Source organism: Medicago truncatula, chromosome 6, assembly GCF_003473485.1.
Source record: "Medicago truncatula cultivar Jemalong A17 chromosome 6, MtrunA17r5.0-ANR, whole genome shotgun sequence".
Taxonomy (NCBI): domain Eukaryota; kingdom Viridiplantae; phylum Streptophyta; class Magnoliopsida; order Fabales; family Fabaceae; genus Medicago; species Medicago truncatula.
In genome coordinates, this window is record NC_053047.1 from 40,397,222 (window position 1) to 40,419,983 (window position 22,762).

Here is a 22,762-nt window from a genome sequence, read left to right on the forward strand (position 1 = left end):
AACATACTTACACGCGCCCCCAATTTGTGATTAATGCTGTGTTTGTTTGTCCCTTCTGAATTGCAAACGTTTTATTAAAAACACTAAGTCAATTCACACACTACTCACTTCACAACAAACACTTTCAATTTTCTTCTCAACCCTCTGCGAAAGTAAGCGCATTCACTCATCCTCTCAAAACACCTTAGAACCCTAAAACTACTTCAAATCTATGGCATCTTCAAGTTCTGCTGGTGGTTCTTCATCAAATATGGATATAGATACTCCAGCATATGAAATCAAAGGAAGAACTATGTCTATTGAGGAATGGGAGTTAATCATTCAAGCGGAAAATCCAGTGGATTTCGCTTCTCTAACTCACCATGGGTGCAATTTGGTAAGATTCTACAAGAAGCAGAAGATGATGGGTTACTTCAGTCTTCTCAATGGTCCAACTTATGAAGTTCTGGTCAGGCAATTCTGGGTAAGGGCTTCAGTCTTTGACATTGAAGCTGCTAGACAGGAAGAAGCTCAACTGATTCTGGTTGATCCTACTCTAAAGGGAAAAACCAGAGAAGAGATGGGTCTACTCTCCTTCACCGGCACAGAGATTAGATCAAATGTCATGGGTATTCCTGTAACCATAAATGAGCAGATTATTGCTCAAGCCATGGGAAGGGATACTTCTGGCAAATACTTTGGAGAAGAAATTCCTAATCCAAGAACCAGCTCTTGGAAGGAAATTGTCAATGAGACCATCTATGGGTCTAAGGTTGCTCAACCTTACAGCACTTTGAGCATTGAGAAGAAAATGTTGCTGAAGATCCAGAATGAAAACATCTTTCCCAAAGGTGGAGGAAGTGATCAACCTTCTCTTGGTCATAAAGTCTTTCTGCATCACACCATCACTCAGGAAACAACGATGAATGTTCCAAAATACATGTTCAAATACATGATCAAGGAACTAAAGAAGAGTCAATTGGAAAACAGAAAGTTTGTTCCGTATGGAAGACTACTCTCTGTAATCTTTCAAGAAGGAGGACTTCTAAGTGCCTTGAAGGATGTGGGCATCTATGATAACCAGAAGCTGGGAGCAGTAACTGGGAAGATAATCAATGCATCAACACTTGTGAAGATGAAATTGATTCCAGCAAATGCTCACAAGAAACTAGATTCTGATATGCGTGAATCAGATGCAATATCTGATCTAGTCACTCATCACATCCCCATCTGCAAGAAGGATCCCCTGGATGTGCAGAGAGCCTACATCTTGGACTTCTACAAAACCTACAACAAGAAGATCAGCTTGAAAGATGTTCCTGAGGAAATGTATGGTGGTGATCTGCCTGTGGCCAAAGGCAGAAAATCTAAGAAGAAGCAGATCACCAAGGAAGAATACCTTGCTGAAGATGCTACTGAGGAGGGTGCTCAGAAGCATAAGAAAACCAAGAAGGAAAAATCTGCTATGTCCACCATTCTTGAGGAAGTGGAGGATTTGGATGATGTCCCTCTTATCTCAAAAAGGACAAGGAATGCTCAAGAAACAGCAGAACAGCCTGCTTCTGAACAAACAGGTTCTGAGCAAGCTGCTTCTGAAGAGCCTCTAAGTCCCAAGAAGAAAAGAGAAGTTGCTCTTAAGACCATCAAAAGGAAGAGATCTTCAAGGAATCTGAAGACAGCTGAAGGACGAATGGCAGAAATGTTGGAAGAACTGGAAGATAACTGGGATGAAGACTCAAGCCCCAAGAAGGCAAAGAGGACTATAACTTCAGAGCCTATAGTCATGCCCAGTTTTGAAATGACTGAAGAATTAAAGCAGTATGCTAAGGAGTACTCTGCATCCAAGATAGCAGAGAAGAAAAGGTTGAAGGAAGTGTTTGAGAAAGAAAGGGATGAGCGTCTCAAGGCTGCAGGGTATGTGCCTACTCCTGACATTGCTGCTTTAGCATCTGAGTTAGAAACTGTTAAGTATGGAGCAACTCTGCTTTCTCAAGCCTTGAAGAATAAGCAAGCTTCAGGAGCAACTTCATCAGAACCAGTTTCAAAAGCTCCAGAAGCTCAATCTTCAGGTAATTCATCCAAACCTGACATCTATACTCAGATTCCATCTCTACCCTCTTCACCCTCTTCATCATCCACAGAATCAGATGACCAACCCCTTAGCCAACACATAGACAAACTTCTAAAAACCAAACCTACCAAACTAACAGAATATGGAACACTTGACTATGAGAGCACTCAAATAGAATTTTCCAAAAATAGGATTAAACTGTGTGAGAAATTCAATTTGCCTACTACTCATCCACTATATCCAGATATTCCAGAACCTGTTAGTGTACAACAACCTGAACCCAACCAAGAACCTAACCAAACTCCACAAAGAGCCTCTGAAGTAGTTTCAGAAGCAACTACTTCAGAAATTCCCCAACAACAAGAATCCTCAACCATTCACAATTTAGAAAAACACTTAGGTGGTGAAATGCAACCTACACCTACAAAGGCCTCTAAGACAGTCCCTGGAAAGACTGTTAGAAAACCAACAAACTGTTCCTGAGCAAACTGTTCCTGAACAAGATGCTTCTGAACAAGTTGCTCCTGACCTTCAAACAACTTCTGACCAAACAACAGAACCAGAACAACAACCAGAACCACCAATAATAGATTTAGCCTCTGACCAACCTTCCACATCTCATACAACTCAATCTGAACCTTCAACCATCCCTGACTATATCCTTGAATCTGAGTATATTGATGAACAGTTAATCAAGCTTAGTGATGAGATTCAGACACTGATTCTTCGCAGAACAGTTCCTGTACCTCCTATTCATTATCTTGATCAATGGATGGATCTGAAAAAGAGTTTTGATGACCTGCTGGATAAGCTTAGTTCAAAGTGTGTCTCATCTCACTCTGCCATGCTGCAAAAGATGTTGGATGATATGCATGAAGCAGCTAGAGTGAAAGAGCTGAATTACGTGCCTCTGCTGGACATCACTCCTTTCTATCCAGAAGAAGAGTACATCTCAAGGGCAACAAGAATTCATGCTGGGTACAAAAGAAGATTGAGGGAAAATGATGAGCTACTCAAAAAGAAGGATGAGCAAATCAAGTATCTATTGGAACAGATGTACAAGCAAACCCAACCTTAGTTGCATTTTTTTTTTTTTGCCTGTTTTAATTTTTGTTCTAAGTACTTTAGTTGCACTGCATTTGTATCTCAACTTTTCTATATATATATATATATATATATATATATATATATATATATATATATATATATATATATTATCATTGTTTCTGGATCTTGTGCATTTTCACCTTCAATATGTTTTACAAGCTTTAACTCTGATGATATTTACTGTTTTTAATGCTGCTTGCTCTGAAATACTATTTTTTAAAGGACATATGTTTATTCTGTTAATCTGATACTCTTTCTTTTGTTTCTATTCTTTTTGTTGATGACAAAAGGGGGAGTAAATGTATAGTATTTTTAAGGCACTGAGCCCCACTACAACCTCTTCTAAACTTCTTTTAAATACTTCTGATTTAATTTTTATGAGTATTTTATTGAAATTTAATTAATAAGAATAGAACTTAGGGGGAGCTTACAAACCTCACCTTAAGGATCTGTTAGACTTAGGGGGAGCTTACAAACCTCTATCCCAGTGGTCAACTTATTAATTAGATCAACAACAATTGAACATTTTAAATACTATTGTTTGTCATCATCAAAAAGGGGGAGATTGTTGGAACAAAATGTGTTTCACAATGAACCTTATTAAGTTTTGATGATAACAAGGTATTAAAAATTGTCAATTGGTTATTACTAATAATTGTTCAAGTGTACAGGACCAAAGGCTACTCAAGTTATTTCAATAGGTCTTGGAAGAACAATGGAAAGAAAAAGAAATTCTGAGCATCTGAAGAAAACTGCTCCTGAAGCTGAAGTGCTCCTGAAGAGATGACGTCATCAGAAGCAGAAGGTCATCAGAAGCAAAAGTTTTCATCAGAAGCAATATCTTCACCAAAAGCTACGTTTGATCCTTTAATCAAACTGAAGATTCAAAGTAGCTGATTCTCAATTCAGTCTTATGAAAGAAGAACGAAGAATTGAAAGGGAGGTATCAACGGATATATGGATAGCACTGAGCACTTGTCTCTCATTAATAGAGTTGACAAAGTACAAGTGTACAACCACTACCTCCACTACTCTGTTTTCTGTCTACGCTACAAGACAAAACAACAGCCATGCCTGCAGAATTTGTACACTCAAGATGGGAATGAATTTGAAGCTTATTCTTCAAAGGACTACACCCAAATCAGGCAAAGGATCACTGGTGGATAATCAAAGGATTTCAAACGACTCTTTAGACGTGCTGATTATCTCAACGTCTCTTTCACGCCTCTATATAAAGGAGTGAAGACTTGAAGATTAAAAAAGAGATAGATATACAGAAGTTCAAAAGCGTCAAAACTCTGTCAATTTAATTCTACAAAGCACACTGAATTTCTGCACTGATTTGATACATCTTAGAAATTCAAAGTCTAGAGTCTTTTCTGTATTGTATTGTGAACACCACTGATTGTATATCAAGTGTTCAATTCAAACTCAATTCTCTGTATTTTTGTTTGATTAGAAGTCTCTTGCCTGCGTGCTTGAGCATTAGAAGTCTCTTGCTTAGTGCTTGAGCATTGGAAGACTCTTGCGTGTGTGCTTGAGCATTTTTGTGAAGTCTCATACTTAGAAAGTATTGAGCAGTTGTAATCTTTGTGATTATAGTGAAATCTCCTTGGAAGTGCAAGGGGGACTGGACTACTTCCGTGTTGTGGAAGGAACCAGGATAACTGCTTGTGTCTTTATCTTTCTTTTCTCTGCTCTGTTCCTTTCCGCTGCAAACTGACTCTGATCATTTCATCAGAAGCAATCAAACTGCTTCTGAAGTTTTATCAGAAGAAGTTTTTTTTTAAGAGAAAAAGAAAACACAATTCAACCCCCCCCTTCTTGTGTTTTTCACCTTCAGAGTCTCCTTCGAATCAAGCCATGTCGGAACCTTTAGGATGAGAGATGCTCCATTGTAATAAGAACCACGAAGAGAATTAGATAATAAATTGTTGCAGAACACTTTCACGAAGTGTTGGTTTTCAGATAAGAGAGACCATGATTTACAAACACATTCAAAACGCTTGAAAGATTTAAGAGGCAATTTTGATAGAATATAGAAGGAAATTTCATCAGAAATATATGTGGTGCTCACCTTTTCATTTATCGCAGTAGCTGATTTCTTTTCCATTGAGACGAGCAAGAGGAACGAATTTCGGGTGCAAATTGCGATTGTAATCCTTAACCGACTGCGGAAGAATAAAGGATTTGATTTTGGAGTGTTAAGGTTTTGAAATGACAGAGCAATGAAATGGTAATTGGAGACTCGGACTAGAATATTATTTTGATTAACTTCTCATAAAATTTATTTTTGCGAGAGATATTTTTAGAAAAAATATGTGATTTTTATTATAAAAAATATCTAACAAATGAATATTTAAATTGCTGAATGTCAAAAAAATTCTTTAAATTTAGGCATAAAAATGTTTGTTGATCAAATTTTATTTTTAATCCCTATATAAAATTTCTCCAAACAATGGTCCTTCAAAGGTTTTCCGTCAATATTTTTGGTCACTACTTTTATGTAATCTCTTAAAATTTGAACAAATTTTTGCAATGATGTTTAGTACATTATATAGAAATTTCATTTGAAAAAGTTAGAATTTGTTAACAAGTGATGAATTTTAAAAATCTTATTCATTAGGTGCACATACATGTTGTTTGAAAGTATGCATTCAAACCATGCAGGTTCATTGAGTCATTGATATATCAAGTTTATACAAACCAGATATATCAGTTATTTAATGAATCTGAAAAAAGATTTTTTAGTGACTAGAGGGTGTAATAGTTTTTAGGCTTAAACACCTTTTTGGTCTCGTCTTTATTTCGAGACATGGGAGTTAGCATCTCCTTCTTCCCACTTTACCAATTCCCCTGTAAATCAATTGGGGTTCATTGGACTCATTTCCCCCCAAAATTAGGAATTGCAACCGATCTTCTTCCCTATATGAGCTAACATGCCAAATTTGCAAGGTTTCTTATCAGCTTTCTTCCTGAAATCGTTTAACAATGGTGCAAAGGGTGGATCCGACATGAATTCGCATGGATCTCGTACTTCAGAACCACAAATTCACATGGAAAGGACCAATGTGCTACCAATTAAACAAATAAAGGACCTATCTGCACCTTTTTTTTTTTTTTTTAAATATGGGACCAATATGAACCCCGAAATAAAAATATGTGACGAAAAAGGTGTTTAAGCCTAGTTTCTATAGATGCATACATTTGAACTAATGTTGAGAAATGAGGAGCAGTAGGAGTAAATCAAAACACAAACCAAAGTTGAAAGCGAAACCGTTTATACTTACATAAGAGTTCAACAAAGGGACTATTAGCAATCTCAATAACTTCTTTGAGGTAACCATGCATTATCAAAATGTAACTAAGAGAAGCATAAACCACATGAAACCCCAAAAGAACATTTATTTTCCTATGAATTTTCCATTTTGCTTGTAGGGGTGAGAATATTATTTAAACTTGGTAGGAAACAAATATTGCAAGCTAAATTTCCTATCCTACATCCAACATGAGAAACACTGTAAGATCATCATTTCCTTCTCATAGACGCGCCTTTGATGTTGGATTAGATGAAGCCGGTGCACTCTGCAGGCAATACGAAAAAAAAAAAATGTCAAGGATGCTCTTGTTTTTCATGGAATTTGCATAGATAATAAAGAACATTGTTGTCTTACCAAAGGAATGCCTTTTGTTGCTCTTTCTTCCAAATACCTAGATGGTTTATAAAAGTTACCATACAATTGTGACCACTTTTTTAGGCTGCTATATATATGCTTAGCTCCAACCAGATCAGCCCAGAAAACAATGCCACCCCTGCCGACAAAATTGATTGCAATGAGACACAAGTTAAAGAATAAAAATACATTAACAATTAGGGGTGAGAATAGGTCAGGCCGACCAACAGGAGCCTATGGCCTATCCTACGTCTGTCCCAGGCTAGGTTTTCTTTCAATAGCCAAGGTCAAGACTTTTTTAGAAGCTTATTTCCCTCATTGAACTCTCTAAATTATTTTAAAGATCATCCTCAATCCTTAAAAGAAGGGAAGAGAGGCCTACCGATAACTTGGGAAGCTCATTCCAAGGACAGATGCAATGTCAAGGTCTGATGCGCGAATAACAATTCCTTCTTCTAAAACACGACAAGCCTCGTTCACTACTGGAAAGAGTATCATCTCCACGATCTCTTGGTCGGTGATAGAAATAGGCTACAAAAGTAACAAAATATGAGTTTTACTTGCCTTTCACATCAAAAGGCAACAATGTTGGTTTCAATGTAATTTTAATATCAATATGTATCTATGACCCTGTTTAGATAAACAACTTAATTAAGCGTTTATAGCATAAGCGCTTCTCATATAAGTGTTTATGTATAAGTTATTTCTGTAACAAAATATAAAATAAAGTCAAACTGTTTCAATAGAAGCAATAAGTTGTTTTCATAAGCTATCCTGGAATGATTATAGAAGCACGCTGAAAACAGCTTATGGAAATGTCATAAGCTGTTTCTATAAGCTCTTCCAAACAGTCTCACAAGTACTTATGCCAGTAAATAAGCTCCAAATTAAATAACACAATATAAACAGGACCTATACGTAACACTACAAAAGAGCAGCACCTTTCCATTCGGCATAATATTGCTAAGTCTTCTAGACTCCTCAACGATTGGTAGTACTGAAGGGTCAGGTTTTGGTTTGCTACCCTTTTCGTAAATGTAGTACCCTTTCCCGTTATTTTTTCCTGATAGAATGATATAGGTAGCCAATGACAGAAAGCATTAGTTACTTGCAGCACAAGTAATGCCTCTAGCAAGAAGAAAAAATTATGTTTTGTTTGAAGGGTAAGGATTAAGTGTTACCATTTCGCCCGCTTTTGATCAAAAGATCAAGTAGTGGAGTTGGGAATGTGCGGCCAGCAAATGAACCAGCAAATTCTTTTCCGACTGCTACAGCAACTCCATAGCCAGACAAGTCCTGAAGCCTGCAAGTCATAGAAAGATTGTTTCATGATATAGAACCACAGCGTGAGACTTATGCATGGTGTTTCGGATCGGATGCCATGAAGTTGTGGGGAAGAGGGTTAATTTGTAATCGAGATAAGTAATGAAAATTCAGAAATACTAAGAGACAAGAGGATTACTGGAAAGGACCCATAGGAAGGCCAAAATTGCTTATCAATCTGTCAATTCTGAAAACATCCACGCCCAAGTTGGCTAAAAAATGGGCACCTTGTGCATATGGGAAGAAGGTTCTGTTCACCGCAAAGCCAGTGCAGTTACCGACCACAACAGGAGATTTTTTGATGATTTTACCAACAGTCACCAGATCAAGAATAACTTGTGCCGAAGTTTTATTCGTTCGTACAATCTCCAAAAGAGGCATAATATGAGCAGGACTGTACATCAAGAGGAGAAATAAGAAAGCACCCAAAGAACATCTTCAAAAAGTTATTTACAACAGGATTGTGCGTGCGTGTGTGTGGATGTGTATAATTTTCTTTTTTCGCCGTTAAAAAGAAAGGAAACAAGAGAAATGAGTTAACTAACCTGAAAAAATGAGCGCCGATAACACGATCTTGAGAGCTGATCTTTTCACCGATAATGTTAAGGTCAATAGTTGATGTGTTTGATGCCAAAATGCAGTGTGGGGGACATATCTTCTCAAGATCACTAAATATATCTTGTTTAAGACTCACTTTTTCAATTACAGCCTGCAAAGAGAGAACGTTAATACTAATTAGCTTCTAAAGCATCTACAATGGAGACACCCATTTTTGGGTACTTAAATGGGTCCCACGCGTACACATCACTCATTTATGATTTTTTTAATAGTAGTACCTAATAAGCACTCAATCCCTCCAACCCAGATCTCACACAAAGTTCTTAAATGGGACCCACTAATCAACTATCAATAACTTTATACCACTACATTTCAATTTTTTAACATTAAAAGAGTGCAGGTCCCACTTAAAGTTGGGACCCCGGGTCTTATAAGATCCTGAAAAAGATTCCCCAATGGGGGTACCTAATAGGTACCGGGTCTTAAATGTCTAAGACCCTACCATTGGAGATGGTCTAATAGTAATATAGTATCAAAAGAGAAATGTTACGTATGTCCTCCATTCATAAAGAGACACGGACAGTCGGACACCGGACAAGACACTGGCATGACAACACTGCTAATAGTATGAGTAAGTCAAATATTTAAATGTAATCACATGTGTTGGTGTCGGGCACCAGACACCTTCAATATGAAGTGTCGATGCTACATATCATGAGACAGCAAATCCAGAATTGAGAGAAAAATTGTACTGTAACAAAAAAAAAAACACTTCGAAAATTTCTTCAAACGATCCAAATTCCAATGTCCGGTACCGCGTGAATCAATATACCAAGTTAAACAAAAAAATACTTCGGAAAACCAACCTCAATGACCATGTCCACGTCTTTAAATTCCGCGTAATCCAGAACACCTTTAAGCAGTGAGAGAGCGCCTTCTGCCTTCTGTTGAGTCAACTTTTTTCTTGTTACTAAGCCACGAACATTAGCTATCATACAAAAGGAAACAAAAATATACTTAACAAGTCGTAGAGCATAAAGTCATACATATTAAGGATGAGACTGATTTACATTTAAAGGCTGGTTCTCTTTAGTTTCTTAGATACTCTATTAGCGAGTGTCAAGAACTCAGAGAAAAGAAATGAAAAATTAATTGAAAGAATCAAAAGAAAAAAATAATTTATTGCAATAACAAGTCATTCATGGCAATTTGGCAATAACTTATCGCTAACATTGACCAATTATCAATTAGTTTTATGGGTCCAATTATTCCTACTTTACCCACAACACATGATTAAACTATCACCTTCTATTGTTTTTATTCCTTTCTGAAGATACTCAGAATTGACTTCCTTGAGTATAACACGAATGTTGCCTAGAATAAGTGCGGTAGCAATGCCAGAACCCATTAGACCTCCTCCAATAACAGCAGCTTTTCTCACATTTCTTGGCTTAAGTCCAATATCAGTTACACCAGGAATCTGCCAAAAGAGAGAGCCTGTGAGTACATATTAAAAACTGAAGTACTAAACCATATGAAACTTTGGTCATATCTAGTGTTGTACCTTCGATATTGTGCGCTGAGCAAAGAAGACATGAATTAAACCTTTCGCGGTTTCAGACAAGACTAATTTCTTGAACACTTCTGCTTCCTGCAATTAATTTGATCCTAAGTTACAGAAAACAGTAACAGGAAAATTCTAATGCTGATCATACAAGAAGAAAGAAGCACCGTGAAGCACGGACACTCCTTGGATTAGACGTGTCCCGGTGTCGGACATGTGTCGTGTCCGACACCGACACTTGTAATTACACTTAATTATGTGTTTTTTTTCAAATTATTAGCTGTGTCGGCGTGTCCGTATTTGTGCTTCATAGGCGCCAACTCAAACTCAAAAGCATTACGACAAGAGAAAAGTGAATTAAAACACAAAGATAAAGAACTAGCAATACCCTTAAAACTCCACTGTAGCCACCGTGAAGTATCCCATGCTCAATCACATCTATGCAAGCCTGTTGCTGAGGCAAATGTGGAGCAGTCTTCTTAACATGTTGTCTGGCAGTTCTCAATACCTCACGTGCGTCGGAACCAAGTTTGTCTGTGATATGGAGTGAACGAATCCAAGGTCTGCGCTGTTCGGCAATTTCAAGAGCCCATTGCCTAGATAACTTTAGTAACTCCGCAGGAGATACAATAGCATCAATAAGTCCTAGTTTTTGCCCTTCTTCCGCTGTGATTGGTTTAGATGTCTGTAAGAAATGCAAAATTAACATGTTTATTGCACCACAAAGGTGAAAAGTAAAAAAACATAAAAATCCATGTGTGATGATATATGCTCAAATGATTGCAAGTGAATGGTTAACATCTTACCAGCATCATTTCAACCGCTTTAGACGTCCCAACAAGCCTTGGAAGACGCTGTGTACCTTATTAAACAACATTTTTTGTCAACATTTCAGTGAATGATACTGAAATGTGAAAAGTATCTTACTCCTAACCTAGATTACCAAACACATGAGCATGCAAATGTTGATTACCTCCGAATCCCGGAATAATACCAAGTGTCAGCTCTGGCAGGCCCAATTGAGCTTTTGGAGCAGCAACACGTGCATGGCATCCCTAATGACAAAGTGTTACGTTACAAGGATGAAAAGTTTATACCAATCTAACAGTTGTAACATATGATGCACCAGTGCATCATTTAAAATTGGGTGAACAATGGTGCTCCCAAAATCAGTGCGGTCAAATAGAGGCTATAGCCGCACATAGCGCTATAGGGTTGTAGAATAGCGAAATTTGAACAAACAACTATGGTTCCTCCGCATGCTATAGCGACACTATAACATCGTAGCATAGTGGAATATGAATAAACCCATATTTTCTGCAATTTGCGATTGATAACACTGACGAAAAAATGCCCTTCAAGTAATAAAGAAGACACATGAAGAACAAGTCTCATTTAAAGGAACAACATGCATTCTCGATGACAAAAAACTAACCATGGCCAGTTCTAATCCACCTCCAAGTGCAAGCCCCTCTACTGCTGCAACAACAGGCTTCTTCGAATCTATATAATTATGAAGATTCAATAATATTAATCAATAATGTTGCAAATTGCCAGTCATACTAAAAGAAACATCAAGGAAAATTATCCTTTGAAGTAAGCTTAAACTTAAGAGAATAGTTTTAACCTTCAATTGAGTTGACAACTAGCTCCACAGATACATCAGGAACAAGCGTGATATCCCCTGTCAAGATTAAAAAAAAAAACAGCAAATATTCCATAAGAGTCATAACCATAATTCAACTAAATTTTGTATATATAAGCACGATGTTTGGATAAAGAACTTAATGAAGTGCTTATGGTATAAGCGCTGATCATCTATTTCTATAATAAAACATAAAATAAAGTCAAACTACTTTCATAAAAGCTACAATCTATTTTCATAACCTAGCATGGAGAGCATGTCGAAAAAGCTCAAAACAGCTTATGAACATGTTTCAAGTTGTGTCCATAAGCTCTTAAATAGTATTACAAGTGCTTTATGACAGTATATAAGCTCAAATAAGTCAACCCAACTTACCAGTTTGGTGAACTTTCTGCATAACACTGATATCAAACCCTCCAGAAAATCTCCCACCTTTACCTGAATTCAACGGAGAAAGGGATAAACAATTACAAATTTTCTTACTTCAACAATCAAATCAAATTGTATCCATAAACTGAACAAACCCATTTTCATAAAAACAAAAAATCAAATTGTATCCATAAACTGAACAAACCCATTTTCATAAAAACAAAAAATCATTGACCTTTGGAGCACAAGCACAGATACATACACCAGACATGACACAAACATTGAGACATGTAAATGACATAATTCAATATAATCATATGTGTCGGTGTCGTCAGACACTGACATGCCTTTGAGATCGGACGTGTTGGTGCTACAAAGATCATGACAAACATGCAATCCAAATCAAAATTACCTGTCAATACTATAGCTTTCACATCATTCCTCCTTGCTGCTTCTTCAAATTTGTTTTTCAACCCTCTAATAACTAATCAAACCAAACAAAAACATGAAAATTTCATATAACTATACCAAAATTTTTATCAACAGCTATAATTCACAAACAAACAAAAAAAATGGAGAATTCATGAAACACTGATCTTACTTGGAATAGCCAAAGCATTAACAGGTGGATTACACATAGTAATAACAGCAACACCGTCATTTCCAACTTCAAAATCAACCTTAACCGATGCCATTTTTGAGAGAAATTGCAAAGTTTAGTGCTTTTTGAATCAAGAAATTGTTTTTTGGATCAATGGAGAAGAAACTGAGGTGGGTTTAAAGTGGCATAGGGAATGATTGAATGGAAAAGAAGAAAGTCGTGGGGGTGTGAAAACGAAATGTTGACTCACCGACCGGGATACGATTTACGAGGTATGTGTGATACACGTGGAGGGGGAGCAGAATTAGATGCAGCAACCTCCACGGTAGGATCGTGAGATTTTTATACCGTTAGATATGAAATCGATGGATGGATGAGATATGGTTACTTTTTTTTTTGGCTTTCAGATATGGTTACTTTTGTTAGTGTATGATTTGAATTGTTTGATTTCCAATTAACGATTGAGATGTATTTTTTAAATGTGTAATTGTTCGTTGTTTAACAACACGCTATTCATCTTTTTAGTCAATGCATCTTTTGTCGTATATTGTGCGTTGAGTTGATAATATATGGCAAAAGATATTGAGTACGAGAGGATCAACGTGTTGTCAATATAGACGTTGATTTATGGAAGCGCACACATGGTGAGAGGGTAAGTTAGTGAGGGAATCCGCGTGGGTTACTTAAGGACTCAAATATGAAAAACGCTCTAACTCTTATTTCAATGATGGCTTCTTTTTCCATCTTATGAGTTTTTCGCATGCCCTATTCAAACTGTATAAATATCCCATGAAAATCTCCAAAATACGTTGAAACATTTCGTATTTTAAAATCATAATAGAGCGTGCAAGAAATTCATAAGGTGAAAAAAGTAATGACATATTTCAATTAGACAATAAGTGGGCTTAGATGCAAATTGAAATCCAAAATAATGTAGTATTGATTTAAGAACACACCTCCTTCATGATTTGAGTTTTGATTTTTGTTTTGATGTTGATCATGAATGATGTGTGGGGTGGGAGTATAACTCTCTTATGGTGTTAATCTTTTCATTACACAACCATAAAAAATTTCTTAAATCATATAACGTCGAAGTTGAGGATACTGTTAAAAGAAATTTGTCATTTAACTAGTATTTATGGTTTTTTTGGATATTTGTAATCACAATTATTTTTACAATTTTATCTTTTGAGGGAGAGTAAGTTTATATATTCAACGTGTTATTTATCGGTGATTGAAGAAAAATATGTATAATAAATAAGGATATGTAGGTAATTAAATAATTAATATAGTCGAAAATAGAAAATATGTTGTATAAAAAAGGACTTTTTTTTTTAAAAAAAAATAGTCTTATAATTAAGTACGGAGACAGTACAATTTATTTTGTGCCTAAAAGTTGGAGCAACATCAAAGAAATGAGTGTTGAAATCTCCCTCGATAAACTAATGAAGAAATATTCTCTAAAAATATCCATAACCTAATGAGTTTTTGTGCCTAAAAAACTCCAAAGAAGAAATATCATCTTATACCAATAAATGAATGAGACTATATATTTTACAATTTTGGTGTAAAATGATATTCTTTTAAAATGTCAAAAAAATAGATTACTTGTCTTGCCACTTAATAATCATTATTTACAAAAACTTTTCAATTCGAATTACAACCATTTTAATACAATTATGACCTAAATTATCCCAAACCAATGCCACCTTATTGAGTGGAGATTCACATACCAAAGACATTAAAAAAAATCGATACGTCGACACAAATGTAAATAAAGCCTTCTAGAGAAGATCCTTCTGGCTACAAATTTACTAAATATAACTTGGAGTATGTGGCGATCCTGTGTCATCACAAGCACCAAACATAATTAACGAAGAATAATCAATTCTAAACGAGGTTTGCAAAATAATTCTTGACATAGGTAATTATCCCAAAGCCACGCAGGAATTTCCCCTTGAGGACGCCCAAAATATGGCATCTTGCTCCAAGGCTCAACCATATTGACCTTCACTATCAAACTTTTAACATTGTACTTCCTCAAACACCGATTAGTATTAAAACCTCACAAATCCCGATGTTATGCGTATAAGATACTAGGTCATTAGACCCGTACATAAACACTGAGTTATTAACCCTCACATATCCTCCCCCTCATCATCCGAGGGATTTCCTTAATGGTGTGAAGAAGATTTCCTTCTTAGACTTGACTGAATTTTGATGATAACAAACTTACATAACAAAAGAAGAAAAACCATGGAGGCTCAAGTTGAAGAATGAAGACAATGGGACTTAGGCTTCATAGTTATATTTTTGTAAGTATGGTCCTTATCTTTGATTTATCATTCTTAACTTATGGAACAACTTAGAATGCTCAGAAAATAATTATAAACATTTTTTCTAAGTCTCCATATGAAGCAATGCTAAAACTATGATGAAAAGAAATCACACACTCACATTGATTTTCATATATAGTGATTTTACATTAAATTATTTTTCCATGAAAACCCATAATTTATTATGGAAATTTTTCAATATTTTTTTAGCATAAAAATATTCTTATCATACATTGAAAACTGCTAGTATTATTCTCATCATGGCCTTATCAAATTATATATGGCTTTAATGTCTATGAATAATAATATTTCAGCATATATTTTTATAGTAGAATAATTGATTGCAAATTAATTATTTTGGCTATGTAAATTGCATATAAATACAAGCTGGAGTATTGGCTTACGTGTTTTCAAAATCTACACAGAAATGATCGTGCCATTTCACTTTGTATATTTTTTTTCCGTTGGCTAACAAGAAGAGTTAACGGCTAAATCATTAACATTACAACAGCCGTTTCTTTAATTTAATTTGGCAACAACAATTTTCTTCTGAAAAGTAGCAATGCTTCATTAACATCTTTTTAGCCTCTATAAATTCAATTGAGAATCAAAGCAATTTAATACACAACAACTTTTATTGTCTCAATTGACATTTTCAATATCACTTGCTTTCAAACTTTCATTCAAATTGTTTGGAAAACTTTGCCTACACTTTAACATTTATTAGAAAGTTTTCTGAGCACTAAGTCCATTTGTTAGAGTGATATTGACAAAGATATACAGCCATACATTTGTTATTCTTCAACTACTTTGTTATAAAGTGTCTTGCCATTGTTGGTGAGAATTACTGTTTAAGATAGTGGGGGTGCTATCTTGTGATTGTTGTAAAATGTTCTTTGATTCGGGAAGATTCAAAGTCCACCAAAAGTGTTTGGTGTTTGTGTTGTAATCAAGATTCTAACAAAGATTGCTTGTAACAAAGATTCTAACATAGTGAATTCCTTCGCGGGGTGCGAAGGGAGTGGACTGACCCTAAGGTTTAGAGGGGAACCACTATAATTCTCTTGTGTCTTTTTTTCTTCCCTTATTCTTTTATTTTTCCGCATTCATACCTTCATAATAAGATTCCGGAAAAATTATCAAGAACACTAAACTTACAAAAATTAACCAATATACCGAGAAACCTAATTCACCCCCTCTAATTAAGTTACAATCTGAACTTACAAATGGGTACTATCATGGAAAGGGGTTGGGCATTTCACAAATCACATTATCACAAGTTCACACTCTCACTAATCAACAAACACATAAGTTCACATTTTCACATATTCACACAATCACATAAAGTTTACAATGATAGAAACTTAAATTACACTAATTCATAATCACATTAGTTTCACAAAGTATACACTTGTCATATCTGTTCCCCTATAATATTCACACAAACCAACTACCACAAGTCATAACAATAACAACCGTTGTAACAACAATTCATGGCATGTTTGTGTGTATATATATATATATATATATATATATATATATATATATATATATATATATATATATATAGGGTTCTGCTAACCGGTGCCCCCGGGGCACTGGTTAAGCATACCATAAAAGGGAATTATTATCATAAAAGGAAACTGTTTTTGACTTTATTATAAATTAATTACACAATTTCAATACATTAACTACTATATAATTTCCTTTTTTATATCCTTAACCAATGCCCCGAGGGCACCGGTTTGCATTTTCCATATATATATATATATATATATATATATATATATATATATATATAAATAATAACAATTTTAACAATAAATATTGACATATATGTCACTATTTTGTAAGAATTTTAGCAATTACAAAATCCAAAGAATCATGAATTTATCAATCTTGCTAAAATATGACAATTGATGCTTTAAGGGTAAGTCTCTCTTCTTGCTTTACATCTAGTATTTACAAGGGTTTTAGAATTTGTAAATAAACACTCTCAATCTAGATTCTATGTCTCTTTAAATTTCATCAAAGAAACTCTCGTAGCATCTTACTTAATTTTCATATTTACATTTTACTCCAATGGTGGTTTTTTTCCTCTTATTTAATTGACTTTCTTTTTAGTTTAAATATAGGAGGTTGATCATTAAAATAGTTCCATAAGTTGAAAGGTCATTCAAATGGAAGACCCATAAGAAAAAGACCCTATAATTGATGCCGAAGATTAAGCTATTAGTGAAAATCACTATCATATTTAGACGCTCTTTGAAGAATATCAGCTGCTTAGAGCAAGAATTTCTCATATAATGTAGTAAAGAATAATCCTCCAAAAGGATACTGAATTCAGTGACCATTTTGGATTGATTCACTTCATATATTCCGTCTCTTTGAATTTCATTTTAAAAAACCTCATGTAATCATCTTAACAAACACATTTAAATAAATATAAATGATGCATATGAATACACAAATAATCATTTTGAAAGACTGAGTGGATATTTTTAAATGTTCTATTGAATAATTTAAAATTGGTAAAAATAACGAGACATATTCTACAAGTGTGCTTGTATGGCTCTGTTTGGTAAAAATAAGCTATAAGCTAGCTGGTAGCTGAAAAGCTAGCTGATAGCTGATAGTTTATAGCTGAAAAGCTTGCTTATTAAAAATAACGTGTTTGGTAAAATTAGTTGTTGAAGTGGCTGATAAGTATAAAATAACATAAAAGGATTTTTTTTTTTTTTTTAATATACATATAGACACACACATTTTTTTGTAATGTATTTATTTTTAATTATAGTTAAATATGTTTTTGGTCCCTATAAATATTCAAACTTTTGGTTTTAGTATCCATAAAAAAAAAAAGTTCGACCTTTAATTCTAAAAAAAAAAAATCATTGACAATTTTGATCTCTGCTTTATGAATCCCAAAAATACGAAAAAGGTGGAAACAAAATGTGAGCTAGAATGTATAAAATTTTACAACGTACAAAAGATTAGTTATTTTTTCCTTTAAAAAAAAAATAGGCTAGTTATTTTTTGTGTTGTGTACGGCATGTTAGTGCTCCTTAAAAAAAATACAACGTGGCATTTTTTTAAGGGAAAAATGGGGCGGTTATAAAGATGAACATGGGTAGTTGTTTAATTAAAAAAATTATTAATTTAAATTAATAGGGTTAAAGTTGGAAGAAAATATAAAAAACTACCAGCTATAAGCTAAAAAGCTACTTAAAATAGCTTTTCAAAAAATTCTATAAGCTCATGAAAAAAGCTTGTTATCAAACACGCCACGTTTTCATCTCAAAAAGATATTCCAAAAAGTTTAATCAAGCATTTATTTATAAATTAATTTTATAACTATATAACACTAATATAAGTATTCTAAAATAAACTTTAATAATTTATAAATAAGATCTTTAAAACTTCCAATCCATACATATCTAATCAAAATCAACTCTACCTTATTTAACTGCCATTCAAAAAATAGGTAGATAATTAATGATTAGGTTTTCACAACATACATTAAATAATTATAAGAACTTAGGAAGAATACAAAGCATTTTTGCACTTAACATATATATAATAAACAAAAATGTTAAAAGCATGTGTTTTCATCATAAATAAAATAGAATATAACTGTCTCATAAATCATTTTTGAAACTGAACAGTTCATATTGTTCTTATGACTCATTCTTTAATCATGATTTTAAAAAGATGATTTTTTTTTTTAAGATTAAAATATGAAAAACCTTTGAATTGATTATTTAAAAATAAAAACTTTGTTTTTGAGAGTTGTTTAATGGGTTTTTTTTGGGAAGAGAGATGTTTAATATTCTTGGATTTATAATGACGACATTCTTTCTATTGATTATTATGTTGAATTTGTTAACTATGTTGGATTTGTCTCATAAGTTTATTCTTACCACATCCTTATAGCACGTTTGACCGCATCCTTCATTTTATTGTCCATAGTGGTTTTATCTCGGCATATATATGATGCATGTTGTGTAGCTCGCTCGTGTAAAGTAAGGAGAAATCAATTGCTCAATTGCTCGATAGAGTTAGACTATTGTCTTTTTGGTGGTTGAAATTTAAGATAGAATTAGATTATTGTACCCTTTAATGGTAGTGACTTAATTGCGTTGTTTCATTCATTTTCATTTGGTCGTGTTTTGTTGTAAAACTTTTAAGTTCCTCTTGCACATCTTGTAGTAGGGAAACCTTTTCGTGGTGTGAGTGTAGAGTAGATAGAGCAAGAAAGAATAGATATATCAACAAAAGTATGATAACACATACCTATGTATAAAATGTTTATTTAGAGGACCTATGCATAAAATGTTGACAGATAATAGACTCTTGTTTTAAGATAGATAAAGTATACATCAACAAAAAACTTATGTACTTTAGAGCAAAAACAAAAACTTATGTATAATATGGTTGGAAATAGATTAGGTTTAACCAATTTTTAAAGTGTACATGTGTTCTGCTCAAAGAAATTAAAAGTTTATTTTTAGGTTTGGATTTGACCGTTTTGAAAACTTAATACGGCTTGTAAACCTACTTAAAAACCTATTCTACGATGTCTTCTTAAATAAGTTATTTAACCTAACTCAAATAAACTAGTTAGCTAATATGTCAATGAAAATAAGTTATATTTTGAGACCTAAACATGATCTTTGTTGTCAAAATTAAAAGTTAGTCAATGATTTGACTAGTAACTCTCAACAATCATTCCATTTTTCTTCAAATAATAGCATCAAGGGAGGAATTGTCCCTCAGTTGTGAGTTTCTCAACTTCTCTAAAAAGTGTTAAGTATGACAAGAGAAATTTTTAGAATTAAAATGCTATGAAAACATAATTAAAAACTAGAAGAATAAAAAACATAAGTAAAATATGAGTGAAATAATCTGTTTGAATGATTAAGGGTCCGTTTGGTTTGAGAATTAGGAGGGGACCCCTCCCCTCCCTTCCCCTCCACAACTCTTGAACTAAATGGACCCTAAATGTGTCTAAAATGTAATGTCTGAGATTCAAATCCCGACCACCAAAAACAAAAGTGTGTCTAAAATTGAAATTTATAAATGGTTTTATAGATAAGTGTTCATAGCCTAAAATTCGATTTGCTATGAATGGTGGTGACCTACACAAATCATGTTTTGATTATCATTATTCGGCCACACACCTTCTCTCTAATAATCATGTTCCCATTATCCATTTTTATTGGCTAAATCAACGTTAAATATCTTTAGGTGTAATAACTAATCTTTTAGAGAATCTTGTCTTTTCATGACCTCCTATTTAAATTATCAATTGATAATACATTTAAATATGTCAAAAATTGGAGGATTAAATTTGAGTTTGTCCAGAATTTGCATCTTCTCAAGTTGCAGCAGTTGAAGGTTGGACAGTGAGAAACTAGTCTGAATTAGTTTTTGTGCCAAAGTATTCAAGAGCTTCAATAAAACATGTTGTTTCGATATGCCTTCGTGATAATATAATTCGTTGGAAATATCGCTCATATGATTTTTAGAAAAACGCTAGTCACAACAAATTACATTTTCGCGAGACATATCGAACCTTATAAATAATTCTAACTTTACCTCCACGACTCCACACCCTCCCATGATTTCCGGAAATAGGATTTGAATATTAGACTGAATTAGTTTTACAATTCTAAGACAATAGCATCACACGTCATTTGCTATACGTTTGGGATGGTTCTCTCGCTATATCAAGCATTACGCAAATTATATAGATCAATATGCTTAAATTACATAAAAAGATTGGCAAATTTATGAATTAACACCAAGTATAAAATCTAATATAACAACAATTGTATCTCTAAAAAAAACAATTGTAGATTCTGTTTTTGTTAAAAAAAAATTGTAAATTCTTTTATTATCTATATTTTATCTTTATCTAAGTAGATCTAAAAGTTTTTTTGAAACAAAAAAAAAAAAAAATGTAAAAGGTTTTTAAACGGCTTATAGCCTGACATATATAATTAAATGGAATTTTTTAAAAATTATTGATTTTATCTATTAAAAAGAAAAACCTAATATAACAAGAGTTTAACATAATCTGGACCATAAATCCTTGTAGGTCGTTTTTTTAATTGTAAATATATTATTATATATAACTAAAAAAATGAGTACAAACATGTAGAAAATTGAGTGCAAGAAGTACTCAAGTCAATGGATGACAAAAATAAATAATCCCTTGTACAGTAAAAACAAAACTGAAAGCTAAAACAAACACCGGAAAACTAACTACACTTCTATTTCTATCAGGAACACCCAACCACAATAGAACAAGAGTAAGACTAAGAACAGAACCCCTCAACCAACCAACTTTTATAGAAATCCGTCACAAGACACTATTGATATCAATACATAATGGATTCATGATCCACTTATAGAAGAAACATGTGTGACCATAATGTTTTCCATGTAGGTGGGATTGCCTTATTCCTTCCATATGCCTGTATCACACGTTACTAAAGCTATAAATCAAGCTAATACAAATCATTCTCTATATCCAAATAAATGAAAAGTCATTTTATAGCCTTCGAGTTGATTTTAAGAATAGCAATTTCAAGCATTGCACATGCATGCTTTGCTAATTTTGCGAGTACTAGTCAATTTAGTGAGAAACAAGTATGATTCTAATTTCCCTTTCTTTTTTTCTTCTCACCACCCAATCTTTTTGTCATATTAGTAAATATTTTTGAGTCATTATCATACCTTCTTCTTTTTTGAATAGGCATTATTATACTATCCTATTAAAAATAAATTTAATCAATCGCTTAGGTGAGACACTTGAGTCACATTTTCATTTCTTCAATGTGAGGCATCCTTTACAAGTGTGATTGTGAATCACATGAAATGAAACTTTTGCATGTGCAACTACATGTTTGGTTAAGTAACTTAATTAAACATTTATTTAATATAGTATTTCAACAAGTTTAATTCAGCTTCTATTTATAAAATTTTTATAACTATGTCTACAAATATACAAATACAACCAAGTAGTTGGACTCAATTGGATAATAAACTTTAATTAAGGTTAAAGACGAATCCTTAAAAAAAAAAAACATAAGTTTTAATCCCTTAAAAAATAACTCGAGTTTGAATCCTTACCAAAACAATTATCGATCTATTTGACTTTACTTCCCAACTAACCTCTAAATTATCAAGGTCTCATTTCCCCGATAACTAAAGGGCTAATAAAAAAAACACACACATACAAATGTAAGTCTTATAAAATAAACTTTAGTAAATTATAGATAAGATCCTTGCTTAATAATATTTGTTGATTAAAAAAAATAAAATCAAATTCATTCCTAACTAATAACCAAGACCAATTCTACCTAGAGTCATTTTAAAAAAGTGATAACAACACACTCTTTTCTTTTAAAAAAAAAAAAAAAACACACTCTTTTTTTTGGTACAAAAAACACACACTCTTTAATACCAATTTTCTGACACACTATATATCTTGGACGGGTTAACATTTATACGAGTCTCATCAAAATTTA

The 22,762-nt window shown here is 33.5% G+C and overlaps 1 protein-coding gene across 1 annotated transcript; it reads right to left on the reverse strand.

The window, feature by feature from the left end:
* Window positions 1-6,399: 6,399 nt before the first annotated feature.
* Window positions 6,400-13,127, reverse strand: LOC11435682 (peroxisomal fatty acid beta-oxidation multifunctional protein AIM1). The gene is made up of 18 exons (XM_003620556.4): window positions 12,892-13,127; window positions 12,703-12,774; window positions 12,297-12,359; window positions 11,904-11,960; window positions 11,712-11,779; window positions 11,250-11,331; window positions 11,083-11,138; window positions 10,665-10,961; window positions 10,277-10,363; window positions 10,018-10,192; window positions 9,579-9,700; window positions 8,700-8,863; window positions 8,294-8,548; window positions 8,013-8,134; window positions 7,773-7,894; window positions 7,214-7,362; window positions 6,832-6,970; window positions 6,400-6,742 (listed from the first exon to the last, which is right to left on the reverse strand). The coding sequence occupies exons 1-18, from the start codon at window positions 12,983-12,985 to the stop codon at window positions 6,698-6,700; spliced, it is 2,169 nt and encodes a 722-aa protein (XP_003620604.1). The 5' UTR covers window positions 12,986-13,127; the 3' UTR covers window positions 6,400-6,697.
* Window positions 13,128-22,762: the final 9,635 nt, after the last annotated feature.

Excerpts from the sequence above, each read along its gene's own strand:
- LOC11435682 (XM_003620556.4), bottom strand. The coding sequence starts at position 12,985 with ATGGCATCGGTTAAGGTTGATTTTGAAGTTGGAAATGACGGTGTTGCT. Across the intron at positions 10,193-10,276 it reads CTCAGCGCACAATATCGAAG|ATTCCTGGTGTAACTGATAT; the intron begins GTACAACACTAG and ends CTCTTTTGGCAG. Across the intron at positions 6,743-6,831 it reads CAACAAAAGGCATTCCTTTG|AGTGCACCGGCTTCATCTAA; the intron begins GTAAGACAACAA and ends TATTGCCTGCAG.